The sequence below is a fragment of the Diceros bicornis genome, chromosome 19 (genome assembly GCF_020826845.1).
Source record: "Diceros bicornis minor isolate mBicDic1 chromosome 19, mDicBic1.mat.cur, whole genome shotgun sequence".
NCBI lineage: Eukaryota > Metazoa > Chordata > Mammalia > Perissodactyla > Rhinocerotidae > Diceros > Diceros bicornis.
In genome coordinates, this window is record NC_080758.1 from 27,943,960 (window position 1) to 27,965,882 (window position 21,923).

At 49.0% G+C, this 21,923-nt stretch overlaps 2 protein-coding genes across 4 annotated transcripts; one reads left to right on the forward strand and one right to left on the reverse strand.

Moving 5' to 3' along the window:
- Positions 1-1,077: 1,077 nt before the first annotated feature.
- Positions 1,078-9,802, reverse strand: REM1 (RRAD and GEM like GTPase 1). Of its 2 annotated transcripts, none has more exons than XM_058562996.1 (5): positions 9,683-9,802; positions 8,051-8,423; positions 6,876-6,958; positions 3,220-3,421; positions 1,078-1,953 (listed from the first exon to the last, which is right to left on the reverse strand). In XM_058562996.1, the coding sequence occupies exons 2-5, from the start codon at positions 8,388-8,390 to the stop codon at positions 1,682-1,684; spliced, it is 897 nt and encodes a 298-aa protein (XP_058418979.1). In that variant the 5' UTR covers positions 8,391-8,423; positions 9,683-9,802; the 3' UTR covers positions 1,078-1,681. The 2 variants fall into 2 exon arrangements, with proteins under 2 accessions (XP_058418979.1, XP_058418978.1); XM_058562995.1 differs by lacking the exon at positions 9,683-9,802 and adding an exon at positions 9,451-9,506.
- Positions 8,725-15,223, forward strand: DEFB124 (defensin beta 124). 2 transcript variants are annotated; one of them, XR_009222920.1, is made up of 2 exons: positions 8,725-8,850; positions 15,060-15,122. XR_009222920.1 is itself a non-coding variant. In XM_058562997.1 (2 exons), the coding sequence occupies exons 1-2, from the start codon at positions 11,959-11,961 to the stop codon at positions 15,215-15,217; spliced, it is 216 nt and encodes a 71-aa protein (XP_058418980.1). In that variant the 3' UTR covers positions 15,218-15,223. The 2 variants fall into 2 exon arrangements, 1 of the variants encoding a protein (XP_058418980.1); XM_058562997.1 differs by lacking the exon at positions 8,725-8,850 and adding an exon at positions 11,959-12,016 and having other exon boundaries at positions 15,060-15,223.
- The last annotated feature ends 6,700 nt before the right edge of the window (positions 15,224-21,923 follow it).

Sequence of the window (21,923 nt, forward strand, 5' to 3'; positions counted from 1 at the left end):
TCTGGCCCCTCTTCCTTTCTCAGCCTGTGGGGCCCCCTCTCTCCCTCCCTCTCACCTCCCAGGGCCGACTCAGGCCCTCCATCCGGCCTGCATTTTTCCGGGTTTGATATCATTTTTTCCACTCTCCCGGCTGCTGCCGGCTGCCTCTGCCAACTTTCCACAACCAGAGCCCCTCCCCCATGACCACAGGCCAGAGACAGCGAGGGGTGGGGGAAGACCCTCCTCCTCTTCCCTTCCCCAGGCTGGAGTTGGGATGGGGAAATAAGGCCCATAAGTGCCCTGTTGGCAATACTGGGTGGTTGCAGCTGGAGGATATGGTTCGCCTGCCCATGTTTCGGTCTTCCTTGGCACGGTGTTCCTGGTGGCTGGGACACGGCCCATGTTGGGGGCTGAGGCATCTGGGCAGACAGCTGGTTGGGGGCAGGGGTGTCAGGCATCAGGGACACAATGGTCCAAGCCGTTTGCATCTTGTTCTCCTCTTAGAGTAGTGACACTCCTTCCCTTTAGGCTGGAAACTCCTGACCTGACCCCCAAGGCCCAGCCCCAACTCCAGCCCGGTTCCATGCCTCACTGCCTCACACTTCCTGCACAGACATAGGAGGAGGCTGGGCCCTGGGGTCTAGTCCTCACCCTCACTGGCCAGGTGACGGTGGGGTGCTCACTTCCCCTCTCTGGGCTTCAGTTTCCACATTTGAGAAAATGAATTAGTTGGACTAAATTGGGGTCCATCCTGGGGATTAATGGATTGAGTTTCATGGAGCCCATACCCCCCCTTTAAACTATATGCAAAATTGTGTTTGAAAAGTCCATTTCTCCGGGACTCTATAGCTTTTTGTCACATTCTCCAAGAGGACTGTGGGTAAGTCGAACACAGACTCTAGTCTTAGGAGCCTGGGTTGGAGTCCTGGCAGCTTCACTTACAGCAGCTGTATGATCTTGAGCGTGAGCCTTCACCTCCCGTGCCTCAGTTTCCCACTTAGTAAACAGGGGTCATGAAGATCAATTAATAGTTGTGACTGTTTAGTACAACCAGCTCCTAACAAACGCCAGCTATTATATTGCCAGGATGAGTGCAGAGCTTCCTTCCAGATAATATTTTACGAATCTATAGTCTAAAAAATGGGTTACTGAGAAAACAGGGGGTCATCACACTGAACTGTGGTTGTTTGTGCTCCACAGGGTCTCCCTCAAAGACTGGGGGCAGGGGCCCTGCCCAGTGGTTGGGAGAAGAGGCCGAGCACACAATTGGTCCAATGATTTTATTGACTGACACACAGGTCAGCTGGTTAACCCAGCGTAGATGGGCGAGCGGGAGGTGGAGAAGCCTGGAAAAGCCCTGGGCATCAGACAGGACATCCTTCTGGTCTAGTTTATTATGGAGGGTTTCTGAGAGTTGTCCAGAGCCCAGGGACAAGGAAGATTTTTACAAAAAGATACGCACTACGTAAAGAACCCTACTCTGTGCCCAGCTTGCGTTTAGGCCCCATAGTCTGTCCACCGCTTCCCCGGGGTGGAGGGGTCCCCGAAGCTCCGGCTCTGGGAGATGCTCGGGCCGTCGGGGCAGCGGGCAGGCAAGGCCCACGATGCGGTCTCCAGGCCACCGCGCCTCTGCCCCTCGGTGGCGTCGGTAAAGCCCCGCGTGTACCCCAGTGTCCTGCCACACCTGGGAGGGCGGGCGGCCTCAGAGCACGGCCAGGTTGTGGCAGGACTTGGAGCGGGCCTTGAGTGCCCGCCGGCGGGCACTACGGGCCGTCAGGCGGGCTAGGAAACGACGAGCGCGCTGCCCGAGGCTGGCCCGCCGTCGGGGCGGCGCGGGCTCTCTGGCCGCGCTATCCCGGCGGCGCAAGCGCAGTTGACGCACCACGCCCTCGAAGAGCTCGGCCACGTTGTGCTGCAGCGTGGCTGACGTCTCGATGAACTTGCAGTCGAACACCACGGCGCAGGCGCGGCCCTCTGAGGGGGCGGGGTCAGGCGGGACGGGGTGGAGGAGGAGGAGATAAAGATGGGAGAGGTGTGTTCAGTCTCAACCGGAAGCAAGTTTTTCTTTCCCCATGCCTTGTGCTGGATGCCAGGGAACTCAAGAGATACGTTGGACCTGGCTTTGAGGAGTTAGTTCGCAGGCTAGTGACTGACACTGGTAGCATGATGAGGCTGGGAAGACAGAGAGGCTGGGGCCGGGTAGGGAAGGGTCTAGAATGCCAGGTAAGGGCTCTAATCTGTGCATCAGAATTATCTGGGGGAACTTGTCTAAAATGCAGGTTCCTGAGCCCACCCGCAGACACTGTGATTCGGTAGGTTTGGGATGAGGTCTGGGATCCGGCGTTTTAACAAAATCTCCTGGGGATAATGTTGTGGAATTTTGGGATAGCATATGGTCTTCCATCTCCAGGATGCCCCTGGGCTGGGAGGCAGGGGCCCAGGTTCTAGTCCTCAGTGGCTGGTGACCCTGTGGAACTGGCTTCCCCACTCTGAGTCTCAGTTTCCATATTTTTTAGATTTTGCCCGGTGAGTAGGACCATTTTAAGATGTTTATGGGTCCCACCTGATACAGCAGACATATTAATATATTCCCCCATCCCACTTTAAATAGGATTTATATATAACTTTAAACGTTTTGGTTTGCAGTTGCTGGCTGACACAATATTATGTTTTGTATACAATTAAAGCTTTGTGATTTGGATTTATGATTTTCCCACTGTATTTTGGAGGCAATAATTGTCTTTTTCAGGTCTCAGATGTAAGTTCTTGCAAAGCTTGTAGGCAGTGGGCCTATCATGCCTGGTGGATAAAATGGCTCTGACTAAGGGCACGGAGGAGCCATAGGGAAATTTTTAAGTAAAGAAGTGACAAGGTCAGATCTGGTTCTGGAAAACTCTGGCAGCCGGCGAGGAGAACCGATTGAGTGGGGAAAGAGAAGTGCAGGGGCTGGCCCAGGCTAGAGTGGAGATGCCAGGATGGGGCAGAGGCTGTGGGCATGGAGGGAGGGGAATGTGGGGTTAAGGGAGGTGGACCTGACAGGATCTGGGGACTGGTTTGAGGGAGAGAGGAAGCAAGAATGGTTCCTAGCTTTCAGACTTAGGCAAGGAGATGCAGGATGGGGGTGAGGGGGTGACGGTCACTGAGATGAAGAGCACTGGAGGAGTTGCAGTGAGAGTGGGACTGAGAGAAAGGTGGAGGAGGAGGGTGGGGTGGAGGAGGAAGGTGGGGTGGAGGGCTCACCTTCCACGGAGACTTCTCGGCAGCGTGCCAGGTCTGCCTTGTTGCCCACCAGGATGATGGGCACGTGGTCCGCCTGATGTGTGCGCCGCAGCTGAATGCGGAGCTCAGAGGCGCTCTCGAAGCTGCCTCTGTCTGCGATGGAGTACACGATGACATAGGCGCTGCCCACCTGTAGGCACGACTCCTGGCTCCAGCTTTCATCCTGTAGGGGAGGGACCCCAGGCCCATCCTCAGAGGGTACCTAGGCCGTGGCTGAGAAAGGGGGCGGCCAGGCATGGTCTAATGGGTGGGATGGGGCTGAGGTTTATACTTTGGACAGATGTGGGGGACAAATTCTGCCACAGTTCCCTGTGTCACCTTGGGAAACCACCAATCCTCTCTGAGCCTCAGTTTCTCTGCTTGAAAAATTGGGCTAATAACACTACCTTACTACATTCTCTCATTCATTGATCTTTCTGTAGGCTGGGCACTGCAGACAAAAGATTTATTTGGTTCTCCTTCCTGCTAAGGACGGTTCTGGCTTTGCCTGTTCAGCTCTTTTGTCTGGTTTCAGAGGAGGGTTCGGTCTTTCTAGAAGGTTCTTTTGACCTTCTGCCGTCCAGAATTAATAGAAAAAGGGAAGGGATAGAAGTGAGGAGAGGAAGCTGACTTCAAAGGGAGGCATTTTTCCGGATAGTTTTGAAGAGAGAGGGGAAGGAACAACTGGAATGTAAGGGAAGGGGTTGTGAGAGGCCAGGGGCATTTTAAGAAGTGCAGCCCTTTTGGGTTGTTTGCCAAAGAAAGGAAAGAGCTGGAGTAATTTTGATATTCTGTTTTGAATGATGATCTCTTGTCAGGGACAGCACACTGACACTGGACCACCTGGGTAACAAATTTATAAGTAATAAGACACAAAAAGCTCATAGTCTGGAAGGGAGGCTGTGGAAATGGGGAGTTATAATGCAATGTGATAAGTAGCACTAAGAGAGGCACATGCAAGGGGCTGGAGGAGCCATGGGAGTTGGTGGGGGTAGGCCAGAAGAATTCAACCTGGCAGAGTGTGGGAGGGCTTCACAGTGGACTGGTGACTGGGGTTTGAAAGGATGAGCAGGCTGGGCAGGAGAGAAGAGTGGGCCAGGAGTAGGAAATGCTGAGTGTGGTGGAAGCATTTTTTGTGAGGGGGAAGAAGCCAGAAAAGTTTTCTTTTTTTTTTAAAGATTTTATTTATTTATTCTTTTCCCCCCAAAGACCCAGTAGATAGTTGTATGTCATAGCTGCACATCCTTCTAGTTGATGTATGTGGGATGCGGCCTCAGCATGGCCGGAGAAGCAGTGCGTTGGTGCGCGCCCGGGATCCGAACCCGGGCCGCCAGCAGCTCAGCGCGCGCACTTAACCACTAAGCCATGGGGCCGGCCCCAGAAAAGTTTTCTGATAACCAAATAAGATAGATGAATAGGAAAGCGTCAGAGCCATGGTCAACATCATTGTCAAAGGGAGTGAGTTCTCAACAGCCATATTGAGCCTTCCCTAGGCCAAATAACCATGGGCTGAGTTAGACAGATGTAGGTTCTCATTCTGGGTTCTCAGTCTTGACTATGGACAGGTTCTTTCCCCACTCTGGGTCTCAGTTTCCCCATCTGTAGAATGAGAGGGTGGGTCTTGACCATTCATTCATTCATTGCACAAATATTTATGCAGGATTTGCATAAATCCTGCATGATCCTGTGAGGATCATGAAAGCCGGTTGGTGCATGGATTGGTGGGTAAGAACCCCTTGGGGGTATGATTAAAAATATAGATTCCAGGACCCCACTTTTGTAGGTTCCTATTCACTAGGTCTGGGGTGAGGCCTGAGATTTTGATTTTTTATACTCCCTCCGGTGACCCTGATGGTCAGCCAAGCTCGGGCACTAGTGGATGAGCTAAAGGTGCACCCAGTTCTGTCTGATTCTGCCTCTGTGACATCAAAGAATACCGTATCGCCCAAGGATGGATACTTATTTTAGTAAGGCTGCCACTGCATGCACTGCCTTCACAGTCACTGACCAGGGAAACTGAACCAGTTTCCCCATTTTACTTTTAGGAAAACCAAGGGCTAGAGGAGAAGTGAAAACTCTCAAGGCTGCACAACCAACTGGGCACAGAATTCTAGTTCCTGCCTTCTAGTCCAGTATTCTTCCCTCACACTATCTCCCAAATGAGACTCCCAGTCAGATCACTTCTCTTAATTCACTGGACTCTGCCCCACAGGATCCTCAGCTGCATTCAAAAAGTACATCCTCCCTCACCAGCCAGTGAGCTCATGAGGCCAGGGGACATGTCTGTCTTATTCACTGCTGGGTCTCCAGTGCCCTGGCCAATGAGATATACCCAGCTGGTGTTTCTGGATGAGCGAAGGAGTGAAACTTCAGCTGGAGGTTCAGAATGTGATGCTCCCGGGGCGATGGGGAGGGGCAGTCCTACTGCATAAGTGTATAGGCTCTGGGATCTTATAGATCTGGGTTTGAATCCCACTTGCTATCTGAGAGCTTTGGACACATTACTTAACCTCTCTGAGCTTTGATTTCCTCGTCAGTAGAATGGGAATCAGAAGAACACTCACTGTATAGTTTTTGTCTTGACCGAATGTTATAATAATATATGTCCAGTGCTTAGCACAGGGGCTGACACTTAGGAAGAGGGTGCTTCATAAATGTCAGCTGCCTGTATGAGAATCATCATCATTATTATTATGCTCACTTGGACCTGGGTGTCCTTCCATGCTTGTTAAAAGGAATTGGCCACAGAGCTCCTTCATCCCTAGCTTTTGGGCCTATCACTGGAGCTGTCAGCCATTCTTTCAATCACCCAACACTGCCCTCCTAAGCCCCACCCTATGGGCAGGGCCTCCCTGTGTGTCAGGGGAGGAGCCTACCCTTAGAGACATGGGATCCCAGGTGATTTTTAGATCCTTTTCTTTGCTTAGCTGTATTTCTTCAAAGTTCTACAATGAGCATATCTTACCTGAATAGCAAGAAAAAAGAAAACTCAAACAAGATAAGAAAAACATACTAGGGACATGTCCCTGCCTGCTGCTTTCTTCCTGCTCTGGAAGGGGCTGGGAAAGGACACCCTTTGGTTTCCTTTTTTACTATCAAGTTATGATTAATAAAAATTATCATTATTTACAATTCTTCATCCATGTTCAGCATTTTTTCATGTTCCAAACTGTGCTCACCTCTGTGAAATTGCATAAGAACTTTTTAAAACCAGCTGGTAAGGAAGGCAGGAACAATCAACCCATTTATCAGATGAGAAAACTGAAGCTCAGAGTGGTTAAGTCAATTGCACAAAGCTACCCAACTGGTAAGAAAAAGAAAGGGGTTCATCTCAGGCATTTTGGTGCTAATCCAGTGTTCCTTCCTCTGCACACTGTGGGTGGGTGGAGTGGGATGAGGGTGCTAATAAGGGGGAGGCTGGCAGGGGGGAAGCCCACCCTGGCATGGCTGCAGGGAGGGGATCAGGGACTGAGAAAAGGGTTGGGTCATGATGTTCTTCTGTTTTTGGTTGGAAAGGTTTTGGGGAGTGCTGAGGATGGCCCCTCCCCTGTCCCTGTTCTGTAGTGTCCTAGGAGGGGACAAGAGTCTGGTAATAGGCTCAGCACCCCTCCCCCCAAATCCTGTTTGTTGTGTCATACCAGTTTCTCGGCCTCCCAGGTGTCCATGACCACCAGCGTGGTGTCTTCTCCGTCCACCGTGAGGGTCCTCTCGTACACATCTTCTGCAACCCAGGGAAGAGCCGGATCTCAGGAGGAGGTCTGGGGAGGGTGTGGGCACCCCTAGACCCCCAACTTCTGGTCACAGCGCCCACTCCACTTCCCTTTGAAGAGCTCACCACACTTGTGTGACGCCTGTCTCTCCTGATAGGTCAAGAAGCTTCACAAGGAGCCCATGTCTCCCCAGCTGCCAGCACAGTACCTGGCACACAGTAGGTGCTGAGAAAGCTATTGTTGGTTTGGTTGATTGAATGAGTGTGGGGTGGTGCGGCTGAAGTTGGGCTGGGAATTCTCCCGGTCCTGCTCTGTCCCTGGCTTAGTGTATGCTTTAGGCAGGTCACGTGACCCTCTCTGAGCCTCAGTCTCCCCATCTGTCACACATATAGGTGTTCATATCTACACCTCTCATAGGGGTTCCTACTCTCAGAGGGGTCAAGGCTGGGGCCTGGCCAGAGTGTCCCCACATTCTCTATGCTTTTAACCAACCCTCCTCTCCACTTATCTTGTGTCCTTTAAGCCAGTCCTGCAGGAATTCATCTTCATTTCCTCTGTCCTGCCCCTGTCCCCCATCATCTTGGGACCCCTGACCCTCTCACTGCATCTTTTGGGAATAAAGGAACCCAGGGACCAGACCTTGGAGTCTGGCAGTCTCCATTCTGGGCAGGATCTTACTTTTGCTGCAGGTCGTAGTGGCCATGGATGGTGTCGATGGGACTGGGAGGATCTGAGAGTCAGGGGAAGCTGGGGCTGGGAGTTTCTGAGCCGGGTGGAAGGCCACCATTTCTTTACACTTGAGACTCATGGGACTCAGAATTGCTTCCCTTATGACATGGAAATGAATCATACACCTCTCATCCATGAGCAATTGGCAAAATTCTCACTCACTATTCAAGGAATTTCCCTCCCATAGAACATTGTGCAGGCTGTGCCCTGCGCAACTCTAGGAGGGCATCATTCACTTTGTAATCTATGCGAATGGTACCCCTTAGTGTTGAGCAGTGCACGAGTTGTACGGCTGTTCTTGGCAGCCTTGTGCCCCTGATGACAGGGCTTTCACACCTTTGGCCACATCCCAGCCCAGCCCACAGGGTCCCTACCTCCCAGCTGTTCATGGAGGTCCCGCTCTTGCTTCCCTGCAAAGAGGCTGGCCAGGCTGGTCTTCCCTACGCCAGGATCGCCAAGCAGTACCACGCGGTAGAGGGCCTCCCAGGAGCCTTCAGAGTCGCTGGATTCAGAGGACCAACCGTTGGGGGCAGGTAAAGGTTTCCGGGTGGGAGGGTTGAGGGAGGCTGATTGGCCCAGGCGGGGATGCTGGGATTGCGTGGAGGGCGCTGTGCACAGGAGGCCAGGCTGGTGGCCCCGGGGGGACAGGGGCAGAGGAGTGCTGGCTCGCCGATGCAGGGGGGTCTTTGCTTCTTGCTGGGTGTTTAGTGTCATCCTTGGGAGGGGGACTTTGCTCCTTCCTTCCTTCTGTGAGCAAGAAGGGGGAATGGGCAGTGAGCCAGGTGCTTGGAGCCCCCCCTTCTGTAGAGTCCGGATGAGCTGCTCAGATGGCTTCCTCCAGAGCCCCTTCTTGTTCAAATGGGAGGAGGAGGAGCCTCAGCTCCTTGGGGTGGGGGCTTTCTGGCTTCAGGCCTAGGGAATGCCTGGGTCAGACTGGGAGGAGTGAGTGTGCAAGCTGGGAACGCACACATGCATGCACACCCAAAGGCCATTTCCTATGCCTTGAGGATGACCCCCTCCCCCATGACACAGTCAGGCAGAGGTGCAGCAGCGCGGTGGGACATCCACACAAGCCCGCACACGCTTGTGTACACAGACCTGCCCTTCCCATTCAGAACATGAGACCCACGTTCTCAAAGGCTCCTGAATTGCCCCCTCCTCCCCTTCTCCACAGGTCTGTTCCCATGGTTCAGGACTGGGGGGTATGGAGGAGAGTTGAGGGCTCCTCAACTCACTCACTTCCGCTGCCCCATCTCACGAGGGCTGAGGAAGAGGCAGGACGGGGTGGGTTGGTACTCCGAAGGGCGAGGGGGATCTGGGGGTTCCCTCTGGCTGAAACCCGAGCGGCCTGGTGCCATGGGAACAGCGTGTCTGGCCCGCCCCTTGCGTGAAAAATTCAGGACCGGCTGGTGCGACGGCCTCCAGCTGCTGTTGGGGAGCCGGGGCTTCGAGACAGCCGGGCCCCAGGTTTGGTGACAGGACAGGGTCCAGGCATGGGGCGGGGAGGGGACCTACAGGGCCCGGGAGCGCATGTGCCATTCCCGGAGTCCGAGTCGGAGCTCGTCCAGCACGGGGTCCTGGGTCCGATCCCGGAAGGGTTCCCTGTCCGAGGCTACCCAACCCTCCAGGCCCCAGGTCGGAGGACTCTCACCCCCGGGACGTGGGCTCGAGGCCCCCCTCACCCCTGCCTGCGCCGCAGAACTCCCCCATGCAGGCGCCTGGCGAACTCCGCTCCAACTTGACTAAGTTGGTGGCGGGCTGCGCGGGCCTTTACCTCGGCGTGGGGAGGGGTCCAGGGTCCCCGGCCGCCGCAGCCGCCGGCTGCTCCAGGCTGCACCACCGCCTCGGCGCGCAGCCCCTCGGGCGGGTCCCGCCCCGTCGCCCCGGCGGGGGAGGAGCCGCGACCCCGCCCCGTCCAGCCCCGCCCCATTAGGGCAGCCCCGGGGTCCCCGCCCCAAGGCCTTGGCCGCTGAATGACTTTTCGCAGAGCTCAGCTGACCCGCTACCTCAAGTCCTTCTCCTGGGGTGGGGTGGTGGTGGCGGTGTTGCCTGGAGGGCCAGAGAGAAGAAGGATGCGGGTTCTGGATTCCTGGATCCCTTCTGCTTCCGCATCTATCCACTCTAGCCGTGAGGCGCACCAACTTTCGCCCTCACAAAAACAGCTTGAGGAGCTTGTTAAATATTCAGATTCCAGGTCCCACCCTCCAAGAGAGGCGGATTCAGCAGTCCTGGGGGAGGGATTCGGGATTCTGAGTTTTAAACAAGTGCCGAAGTGATCCTGACGCAGAGTTCGTGGACCCCACTTTGAGAAACTCTGCTCTGGCTGGAGAATTAATTTTGGGAGGTGGCTTAAGGGGAGGAGGGAGCCCAGGAAGTCTTCAGTGAAGAGTTCTGAATATCTTATTTTGGCATCATTCATTCATTCACCAAATTCTAGGTTAAGCACCCCTTATACAGCTGGGGCTGTCCTGTGCCTGGAAGAACGACTGTGCCCTCTCCGATGAATATTTACTGAGCACTTGTGCTGTGCCTGGTGTGGTTTGAGCACTTTTCCTGGGTTATTAGCTCATTTAATCCTGACAGAACACTAAGAGGATGAGCAAACTGTGACTTACCTGGGCCTGGGACTCAGGTCTCTGCCTCTCAGCCTACCATCCTTCCTATCATGGTCCATGGCTTTTTAAAAAAATCTTCCCAGGCGTGGAGGAGGAGGAAAGAGACACTATGATCTTGGTATAGAAGAGAAGTTGGCTGGAGGGAACTGGTGATTTTGGCCGTCCATGGGGCCAGGATCCAGGCTATTTGAGGAAAGTGTTTCCTTTTAGGTCATGAGGGACTGGGGCCTGTATGTGTGTGGGGCCCATGGAGACCAGGCTGTACCTGTGGGTAGGGCTCATTGTCATGGCTGAGGGGGTCCAGGTGTCCGGCCCAAGCAACTCCCACAGCAGCCTGGTAGACTAGCTCAGCCCCCGCAGGGCTCTGGCCAGGTGCTGAACCCCCTCACCTTGGAAGGAAGCCTGGCTTCCTTGTGTGGTTTGGCCGTCAGAGCTTCCCTTTCCCACCTACAAGATGGGCTGTGATGGTGTAGTCATGTACATTGTCTGGGAGTGAGGCAGTTTAGCTTGCGTCCCAGCTCTGCAGCTCAGTTGCTCTATGGCCTTAGGCAAGTCACCTCCCTTTTTGGGTTTCAGTTTCTTTATTTAAAACTGAAGTCTGAACAAGTTACACCCTTGCTGCAAAACTTATGGTTGTCTACAGTACAAAAGCCTGAACTTGGCATTCAAGGCCCATCTGCCTCCTCCTGTCTTCTGCAAGGTCCTTTTCATTCTCTTCTCCCAACAAACCCCTTGCTCTGGCCATGTCCCACGCTTTCAGGCACATTCTGTTCCTTCTGCCTGGAATACCCTTTCCTCTACTCATCTTTCAAGATGCAGCTCAGATGCCTGTGTACCAGACACTGTTCCGAGCCCTCACACATATTATCCCAGTGGTCCTCAAACTTTAGTGGTACAGTAGAATCTCTTGGAGGGCTTGTTAAACCATGGCCTGCTGGGACCCACCCTCAGAACTTTGATTCAGTAGGTTTGGGCAGAGCTTGTGAGTTTGCATTTCTAACAAGCTCCGGAGATTGTTGCTGCTTGCTGGTCTGTGTACCACACTTTGAGAACCACTGTATTATTTCGTTAATCCTCTAAATGAGCTGGGGAGCCATTACTCTCTGTGAGGTAGCTATTGTTACTCTTCCCGTTTTCCTGATAGGCCTAAATACATGCTTGTTTGAATGGGTTTCTGGTCCCATCTCCTTGGCATCAGGAAGGGAAACCTCCATGTATTTAGCTTTGCAAGGGGGGCTTGTCATCATTTCCTAGATGACAGCCTGGGGCTCAGAGAGGCTAAGCGACTTGTCCAAGATATCACAGCAATTAGAGGGAGACACTGGCATTGAACGAGGTCTCTCTGAAGCCAAGGCTTTCCCTACCCTTTCAGGTGGGGAAGATGTCCAGTTTCTGAGCCAGGCATTGCTTCAGGAAATTTGGTCCCCAGCTTCAGAGCTCAGCAACCTCCGGAGGGTATGGCTGAGCAGTTCTCCACGTTGTTGGCTGAGATCCAGCTGTAGCCTTGGGACCACAAGGCCTCAGACTCCCACTTAGGTCTCCCGCTGCCCACACTCTTGCCTGGATCTGCAGCCCAATAAAGCCTGGGCTGCAGGCAGCAGGCTCAGTGTGCATGGCACTTCTCCTCCTGTGTTTTCCCCACTGGCTTTCCCAGGAGCCCTGTGGCCATGACACAGCTGCTCCTGCTCATTGTGGCTCTCCTGGTCCTGGGTCATGTGCCGCCAGGTAACATCGCCTGTGTGTGTGAGTGTGTGTGTGTAGAAATGAAGACTAGGCTCTCAGGTCCTGGGGGACAGAGGAGGCCTGGACCAGTGCTTATGTTCTGGCCCCACCACCGACTTGTTGGGCCACTTAGAGCGAGTTGCTAAAGCAGCCTGCACTGCAGTTTCCTAATCTTTAAAATGAGATTCACTCCACAAATATTCATTGGAAAAATATTTCCTGTATGCCAGGCACTATGACAACTGCTGGAGACCCAGCAGAGAAAGAAAACAAGGTTCTTGCTTTCGCAGAGCTGGTATTTTAGTCATGGTGACAGAAAATAACCAAATAAACCACATAATGTGTCAGAGGGTGATAACTGTTAAGAAGAATAAAAGCAGAACTAAGGGTTAGTGTGACGTCTGCATGTGGTTGTGATGGGAGAGTTGATGGGGATGGTCAAGGAAGGCCTCTGATAAGTTTTTTTTTTGGAAAGTTTGAAATTTGCATAAAAGCAGAGAGAATAATATAAGGCACAAGGCAAGTTTTAAAAAAACTTTATTATGGAAAAATGTAAACTCATGCAAAGATAGAGAATAATGTAATGATATGAGTTTTTAAAAGAAATCTTTTTATTTTAGAAAATTTCCAACATAAATAAAAAATAGTATAAAAAACCCTTATGTGTCCATCTCCCAACCTTAACAGTTATCAACTTGAACCAATTCTCTTTTGTTATTTGTCTGCCTCCTCCTCCCCAGTGAACTATTTTGAAGTACAGTCATGTGCTGCGTAACGACATTTCGGTCAATGACAGATCACATATATGAGGGTGGTCCCATAAGATTAGTACCATATAGCCTAGGTGTGTAGTAGGCTACACCATCTAGGTTTGTGTAAGTACACTCTATGATGTTCTCACACTGACGAAATTGCCTAGCGATCCATTTCTTAGAACATGTCACTGTCGTTAAGCAAAACATGACTGTAAATCTCAGATGTCTTATAATTTTATATAAGGGAGGTTTGAGCAGAGATCTGAATGCAGCGAGAATACAGAGAAGATTGTTGCAGGCAGAGGGAACAGCAAGGATGAAGGAGGCAGGAGTGTGATAGATGCATTTGAGGAGCAGTGAGGAGGTCAGTGTGGCTGGAGTGGGGAGCACAAGGAGAAAAGTGGAGGGAGAGGAAGTCAAAGATAGGAGGGGATAGCAGATCATGTAGGAGAAAGCGTAACAACTTTGTATCTCAGAGTTATTGGAAGGTTGAAATGTGATGATGTGTTAAGAGTAGTTATTATAGGAACTGCCCTCACCTGGGAGTCAGAGTCTTGGGTTCTGGTTCCAGATCCGTCACTTACTGGTTAGGAGAAGCTGGGTAAGTCCCTTTCTTTCTTTATCTGTAAAATGAGAGGGTTGGCCAGCCAGTTGGCCCTGGTCACTCCAACTCTCTAAGCTGTCATTTTGATAATCTCCCTTTCCATTTGTTATTTGCTACATGTTCAGGCAATGTACTAAAATGATTAAATCGCATACAACTGCCTTCTGAAAGATACTTGTACAGATGAAGAATTTGAGGCCAAGGTCACTCAGCTGGGAAATGGCAGAGCTAGGATTTGGACCCAGGCTGTCTGAGCTGGGTTCATACCACCCTGTTAACCATTAAACTACACACCCTCTTCAGAGTGTGGATTCTTTGCTTTATAGAGATTTTGAAGCCAGCTCTGTATCATTCTAAGATTCTCAACCTTGGCGGATGGAGGGATGGGCTGGTTGACAAGGTTGAATAACACCCGTGAGTTGACCCAACGTATTGTGAGGATTCTGTGGGATCTCTTTTAATCCAGGGAGAGGCAGGGGAGCCTTTCCTCTCCACCTGCCACTGAGCCCCTGTTCTTCCACGTTGCTGGGTCATCTGTCTAGAAACATCGCTGTAACAGACAGGCCTGTCTAAGTGGTCCTCCTCGCTCCTCACTTTGTCACATCAGCCCTAATGGGCATCACAGCACCCTGATCATCTCCTTCAGGGCACTTACCACAACCTATTTACTGTATTTATTTGCTTGGGTTTTAACTGCCTTCCCTGCTGGAAGCTTCTTGAGGGCATGGACCATGCCATCTTGTTCATTGTGGTACCCCCAGTGCCCCATCTTTGTTGAATGAATAAATAAAGGAGATGCCCCACCCTGTGCTGTGACTAAAGACCCTTAGAGGGGGTACAGGACCTATTCTCCCAAAGCCTTTCCTTTTCCACTCCCCGTGGTTGGAAATTACTTCACTAAATCCTAACATTAAACAGGTCCCTGTGTGTGGGAAGCAGTTTGTGTAATGGTTACGAGTGTGGACTCTGGAGCCAGATTGCCTGGGTTTGAATCCTGGCTCTGCTCCTTAATGGCTGTGTGACCTTGAGCAAAGTTGTTAACCTTTCTGTGCCTCAGTTTCCTTGGCTGTATACAGGGATTGTAATAAGAGCAACTATAATAGGATAGTGGTGTTATGAAAAGTGCTTAGAGTGTTCCTGAGGTGTGAGTTAACCTGGACAAGAAATTAGTCTCTGACTTGTAACCAGTGGTCTAACTTGTGACCTGTGGGCTAACCTGAACTGAGATCTGCGGTCTAAATTGTCACTGGTTGTCTCATCTATGACTAGTGGTCTGGCCTGTTATTTCTAGTCTAACCCTTGACCTGTGGTCAGAGCCCGTGTCCTGTGGCCTAACTTATGACCTGTGGGCTGCTCTATGACCAGTCATCTAACACATGACCAGGGAGGTAACTGGTGACTTGTGGTCTAACCTGGGCCCTGTGGCCTAGTTTGTGGTCAGTAGTCTCAACTGGGCCCTGTGGCCTAACCCTTGATCTGTGGTTAAATCTGTGACCAGTGGTCTAAACTGGGACCTATGTGCTGCTCTGTGTCCTGTGGACCAACAAAAGACTAGAGAGCTAGCCTGTGACCAATGGTCTAACATGTGACCTGTGGCCTAACCTTTGATCTGTGGTCAAACCTGTGAACAGTGGTCTAACCTGTGACCCCTGAGCTGCTCTGTGACCTCTGGTCTTCCTCCCCATAGGGAGAAGTGAATTTAAACGGTGCTGGAAGGGACAAGGGGCCTGCCGGCCTTACTGCACGAGGCAAGAAACCTACATGCACCTGTGCCCAGATGCCTCTCTGTGCTGCCTCGCCTATGGCCTCAAGCCTCCGGTGGCCCGCAAGCCTGAGAATGTGTAGCTGGTTCTGGGGCTGGCATCTTTGCTCCCCAATAAAACACATGCTGCCGGCTGTCTCCTCTTGCTGCTTGCTCACTGCCCAGCCACCCCTGGGGCCAGGATTTTTCTACATTCCTTTGTCTCTTGTTTTAGCATTTAAAAAGCCTGCCCGGGTGGAAAGGACCATAAGGATTTTATGAAAGTGAAGTTTTCACATCAGCAGGGAGGCGTGATAGAGGAAAAGTCTGCCTCTTCCAGGCCCAAAGAACTGTGGGGACAGCAAGGCAGGGGAAAAACATGAGCAGGGTCCTGGAGGTAGGTTGACAGACATGCATTCTAATTACCCCATATCGCGATTGCTTTTGGCTGAAAAAATAGGAAACTCAGCTTGCAGGGGCTTATTTTTCTCACATAAAAAGATATCTGGAGGTAGGCAGCAACCATGTCAGGGCAAGCATCTCTGGGATCCTCTTGGGTCACATATAGCTACCAAAACTTCAGGCCTCATGTCATTATTAGGGGGAGGCAAGGAGAGGTTCCCCATCCTTCAATGTTATTGGAAAGGAGGGAGGGTTGGTATGGGCTAGTGTCTCACTTTTACCCGGAAAGCAAAAACTTTCCCTGGAAATCCCCTCAGCAGACTTCTTACTTCTCATGTGAACTGTGTCCCATGGCCACTGATGTAAGGGAGGCTGGGAAAGGAAGAATTTGGCTGTTCTAGCCTGTATATTAGACTTGAGCTCAGGAGAAAGGGAGTTGGAGAAGACCCTTAGTGTAGGTCCACCTTCTCCCTGGGATTGAGCCCAGAAAGGGGCAGGTGTTTTGGATAAGTCGAGGGGCATGCCAAGGGCAGAGGGTCTCTTGTCCACTGTCCTTTGAGACTTTTCAGAGAAGGTCGGTGTCACCTTGGAGGAAGAGAATGGACTCTGCATGGTCAGGCTAAGAAAGGAGTGGTGAAGTTCAAAATACTTAACATCAGAAGGGATGCTGAGCCTGGGGCTAGAGCAGTCTTGGAGGCTACCTACTGGGCCAGGTGTTAACCCTTTGGTTTCTGGTATGAGAGGGACCTGGAGCTATGCCAGAGGCAGCTGGAGTTGATGAGGGGATACCCAAGGGACTTGGGCAGCATCTCTTTACCAGCCATGAGGGAAGCACTGAATTATTTTAATAATGAAGCATACCACCTGAGTGTCAGTCCTGCCTCTGTACCTCCTTTAGTTTTTGGGTGATCTAGACATTGAAGTAATTGCCAGTGGGCCTGTTTTAGGACCCAGTGTGGTGGGGGCAAGGTGGGCTTGGTGTCTGGAGTCTAGAATGAGGACAAGATAAGAACCTTAGAGATGGCCACAGAACCACGGAGAGCTGACATGAAGTGGCGTTAGCTTGGTTGGTATCACCACTAGGCCTCAGTGAGTCTGCTGGAGGCCAGAACAGTTCACCAGCAACTGGCCTTAGCTGGAAGCCAGTGGATGTTCTCAGTGACAGGCCCAAGCCACCCAGATCCCAGCAGATGCCAGCCAGCACTGGACCGCTGGTCTCCTCACCCTTATCTCAGCCTTCACATTTGGGAGGAGCAGGGAGAGGAGGGGAGGAATGGGAAAGCTTGAGTGATTATATCAAAGAGACCAAGTCTTTCTGAACTCAAGAAACCTCAAGAGAATATTTAAGTTGTTGAATTAGACCAAGTTTTAAACTGGATTGAAGTAAATTTAGTTCTGCACTCCAACTCCACCCCCTCAGTTGTTTTACAATGAGTAAAGAAGCTCTGTTTTCTTTGCATAGTCTGAGAGGTGGTGCGAGGAATTTGTGACCTTGTTGCAGAGAGGCTGGTGATGATTTCAGGAGTGAAGAGTCGGAAAGACTCAAGTTCATACCCCAGCTCTGCCATGTACAGGCCACAGGATGCGTGATCAGAGCAATTCACTTCCCCTCTCTGATGTCAGGATCCTTCTCTGCAAAATGGGCATAATGACAGCTCTTAATATGGTAGCTGTGGGATCAAATGAGATCATCTGGCACTTTGTAAGTGCTCAGTAAACGAAAGCTGCTGTAATCACTAGCACTTCTCCTGAGCAAGAAGCCACCGGCCTTCTTCTCCACATAATTTCAGACTTACAGAAAATCTGCAAGACTAGTACAAAGAATTCCTGTAGAGCCTTCACCCATGTTTTCCAAATATTAACATTTTACTACTTTAACCTTATCATTTCCTCTCTTTCTCTATGTATATATATTATATATAAATATAGTAATATATTTATAGTTATATATATATATATCTCAGATATGATACTCCTTTATACCTAAATACTTCAGTGGATTTTCCTAAAAACAAAGGCATTTTCTTGTATAACCACAGTACAACTATAAAAATCAGGACATTAACACTGACAAGATTCTATTGTCTAATAATCTTCACATTAGCAAAAGAAAATCCCTGGGTCACACATTACAGTCATTTGTTATGTTTCTTTGATCCCATTTAATCTGGAACAGTTCTGCAGTCTTTCATGACATTGACGTTTTTGGAGAGTACAGGCCAGTTGTTTGGTGGAATGTCCTTCAGTTTGAGTTTGTCTGATGTTTCCTCATGACTGGATTCAGCTCAGGCATTTTTGGTGGGAATACTACAGAAGCGAGTCTGTGTTTTTCTCAGTGCATCATGTCAGAGGCAGCCACTGGCCTTCTGAGGGCTGAACCAAGACAAAGCAGATGAGATAGTTTTCTGAAGTTTAAACCTCACATGTGCAGGGCTGTTTCCCACCCAGTGTCTTAACAGACCCTTATCTAAGCCTATATCCAACCTCCTAAGTCATAAGGATGCACCTAACAAGCCAAGGAGACAAGGCAATTCTAGGGAGGAAGGTTCTTCAAGATACTTCACTGATGAGGCTCCCAAGCCTGGAGAGGACAAGTGACTTATCCAAGCCCACGCAGCTCCCAAGGCACAGAGCCAGGACTTGGACTTAAATATTTAGACCTCAAGTCAAGGCCATTTCCGAAGTAGAACCATAGGCACACATTGGTAGGATAGGACAGTGTGAAGGGGAAACCTCGGGAGGAAGGGAGCTCCCTGGCACTGGAGGTGTGCAAGGTGAGCCAGGTGGGTGGGGGATGCTAGAGAAGAGAGTTTTGTTCTGCATAGGTGCCCAGAAGTACTATTCAAAGCACAGACAGTCCCCAAAGAGTCATGGAATGGCTGAGCTCGTGATAATAATAGTATCAGCTTTTAGTAAGGGCCAATCTTTTTACATTCATCATCTCACTTAAATCTCACAGTTGTATGATGTTATCATCCCCTCCTTTCCTATAAGGCAACTGAAGCTCCTAGTTAAGCAAGTTGCCCAGGTCATATACCCAGTGAGTGGTGGGGATGGGACTCCACTCCCATCCTCTGGTGCTCGATTTTGTATTCCAGTCTCACCCTTATTTGTATATTTAAAATAGCATTTTTTCCTACTTGTAGAAGTAATATATGTTCATTGGGGAAAACTTAGAAAACAGAGAAGCACAAATAAGAAAGCAAAATCATCAGTGTTTTCACTACACATAAATACCCACAAATAAAAAATTACGTAAAATGTGACTTACAAATAAAATGGAACACACTGTACATATTGTTTTGTGTCCTGTTTTTTTTTTCACTTCTCAAAGGTGATGAACATTTCCACATATGCTTAGATAGTCTTCCAAAACGAGATTTTTAGCACTAAAATCTTCCTGAAATTTCTTTAAAAATTTCCAATTTTTATTACTTGAGTAATACGTTTAGGGCACAGTGTGGAAAAATGAAACATAGATGAGCTTCAAAATATTCAATACTCTTTCATAATCCTTGTTAGCTTTTGGTACGTATTTTGTCAGGATGGAGGTGAAAAAAGTTATATATATTAAAAAAGTTTTATATTTAAAAAAAATTATATGTAGATTTTTAAAAGGTTACAAACCAGTGTGTGTGTATATATAACATTCATATATAATATATATTATATTCATATATGTGCGCATTTTCACATGCATCAGGGATTCTTCTATTAGAGTAGAGATTAGAGGAGTTTCTCATTCTGCTGATCAGGTGGAGCCCTTTGGGCTTACAAGAGAAAAAAAGAACAAGGCTACAATGATGGATATTGTAGGGGTTCAGGGTAGGATTTGGTGACTCCCCACCCTCTTCCCCACCTGGGTTTTTGATGGCAGAGTGTCGAGTGGCAGTGCTTCTTGTGCCAAGGCTACATTGAAGTCTGAGAGCCAGGCAACAATCACATGTAGCCCAAATTACCCTTGAAAATGCCTCAGAAGGCGCCTTTCTGGAGCCTGGAATACACAGCAAGCCTTCCTCCATCAGTGGAACACATCATGTTTGGTGATACACCAAAGGAGGGATTGGTTATGTTTAGGGGCCGTTTTTATGAAAAATAATCCTCTCTCCACAGTGGAATCACCCAACACAGCGTGATGCCTTCATTGCCAGGTGCTTCCCCGCATGGGGGTCGAGACAATCCCCATCTCCCACTGACGCAGATGCTGGCTCAAGGAGGGATTCCTCTGGCTTATTTGGACTGCTATGGCTCATATTTGCCATACATATATCCGACAAAGAACTCATTTCCAGAATGTATAAAGAACTCCTACAAATCAATAAGAAAAAGACAATCTAATAATAGAGTGGGCAAATATTTAAGCAGACATTTTACAGAAGAAGGTATACAAATAGCCAATAAGCCCCTGAAAAGATGCTCAATATCATTAGTCATCAGGGAGATGCAAATTAAAACCACGATGAGATACCATTACACACTCAGCAGAATGATTAAAATAAAAAAGACTGACCATAGTGGGTGTTGCTGAGGATATGGAGCAGCTAGATGGCTAATACATTGCTGATGGGAATGTAACACGGACAACAACTTTGGAAAAACAATTGCAGAGTTACTCATAAAATTAAATGGAAATATGTATATACAAAGACTTCTCTATCAATGTTTATAGCAGCTTTATTTATAATACCCCATAAATGGAAACAATCCAAATGTCCAAAAAGTGAATGGATAAATTGAGTTACATCCATACAGCACAATATCACTCAATAAACAACAATAACAATTTGCTGATACACACAACATGAATTAATCTCAAAAACATTATGTTAAACAAAAGAACCCAGATACAAAGGCACACATGCTAAATAATTCCATTTATACGGTTTGACATAGGCAAAACTAAAATGATTTAAAAAGGTAGAAAAATAGTTGAGAAAGACCTGAAAAAACTCGTTTCTCCATATATCTTTTTTTTCTGGGCACACGCAGTTCAATTTGGGTAAATTATCTGTGCTTATGACGCAGCTCCATTTGTCTCACAAAGAATAGACAATCCAAGGAGAGGAGACTCGAAGGGAGATACCACAGATTCTCAAAGAGGAGATACTGCCCTCTAGGGGTTATTTTTGGAAATTGCTGGGGGCATTTTTGATTGTCAAAATTAACTGGGTCCCTAATGGAATTTAGTGAGTTGGGGAAAGGGGATGCTAGATGGCATGCAATGTGTGTGACTGTCCTGGAAAATGAAGTATTGACCCATTTCCCAAACAAAATTCAAATGTCCTGCTAGACATTTATGTAGATAAGAAACCCATTTATAATTTTCTGAGCCCAGAACCTAAGGCTGTTTTGCGAGTATTTTTTGGACGTTGAATTTTCCTGGAATGAAACTACTGTGTAAATCAAGGACTGATTATATTTTGTTTTCATTAGAACTTTACCCAAGCTTTGCTGAAGTCAGGACACAGGTAGCAGACACTTTGGGTAGGATTTGCCTTGCACGTGTGGCACACCCACGTGAACCTGCATTTGTAGCTGTTACACTCGTGCTATGTGTAGGTACAAGATTCATTATGTCTTTAAGTGGATTTACACATCAAAATACATATTATTATAAAATAGTTTCTTTTCTCCTCCTTTGTGTTATAGTTAGGGCTTAATTTGATTTTTCTTGAAATTATGTGAATTACAGTATTTATGAATTTTACTTTAGAACAGAAAGAGGGCATTGCAAAATATTTATTATAAAAAGGAACATTGTGTCTAACAGGACCCAGCGAATGTCAAGTTCTCACCAGCAGATTATTGGGACCTCATGAGGGGTTGGAGAGAGGGGCCGTCCCCTTCCTGCGAGTTCCACCAAGAAGCCCACGTTTCATTGATGTTCATTTCCTTCTAAGCACAGGGTCTCAGCGTTTCATGGGGAGAAGAGCAGACATATTCCTCCCTATTGAAATTTATTGCAAGCATACACGGAAATGTGAATACACAGGACACTTTGAAAGAACTGTCCATTTATACTCTTCTAGTCTTGCTGACAGCCTTGACTGAAGTGACAGTCATATGAAGACCAGGAAGCCCCTCTCCCCCATGCCCCAGACTCAGTTGATTGGTGAGCACCTCTCCAAGCCAAGCCAGTCCCATAGGTTGGCCAGCGACATACGAGGTGGGTTGGTACAAAATGATGAACTGGATCAATCGGATTCTCTGTTACAAGAATTTGAATTGGGAAATACAGAGAATAAAGCAGTTTACAATTGGAGTTGAAGCTGAAAAGATGCCTTAGTAGAAGTCAAGGTTGAAGAGTGGGGTGGGTGGTGGGAGGAGAGTTGGGGTAAAGCATAATTTGAGGAAGCAAAAGCTTTGAGTAAATAGAAGCAATTGGAGGAAAGGCCGAGAGTCCTCTAC

Excerpts from the sequence above, each read along its gene's own strand:
- REM1 (XM_058562996.1), bottom strand. The coding sequence starts at position 8,390 with ATGACACTAAACACCCAGCAAGAAGCAAAGACCCCCCTGCATCGGCGA. Across the intron at positions 3,422-6,875 it reads CCTGGGAGGCCGAGAAACTG|GATGAAAGCTGGAGCCAGGA; the intron begins GTATGACACAAC and ends CCTCCCCTACAG. Across the intron at positions 1,954-3,219 it reads CCGAGAAGTCTCCGTGGAAG|AGGGCCGCGCCTGCGCCGTG; the intron begins GTGAGCCCTCCA and ends CCGCCCCCTCAG.
- DEFB124 (XM_058562997.1), top strand. The coding sequence starts at position 11,959 with ATGACACAGCTGCTCCTGCTCATTGTGGCTCTCCTGGTCCTGGGTCAT. Across the intron at positions 12,017-15,059 it reads CCTGGGTCATGTGCCGCCAG|GGAGAAGTGAATTTAAACGG; the intron begins GTAACATCGCCT and ends TCCTCCCCATAG.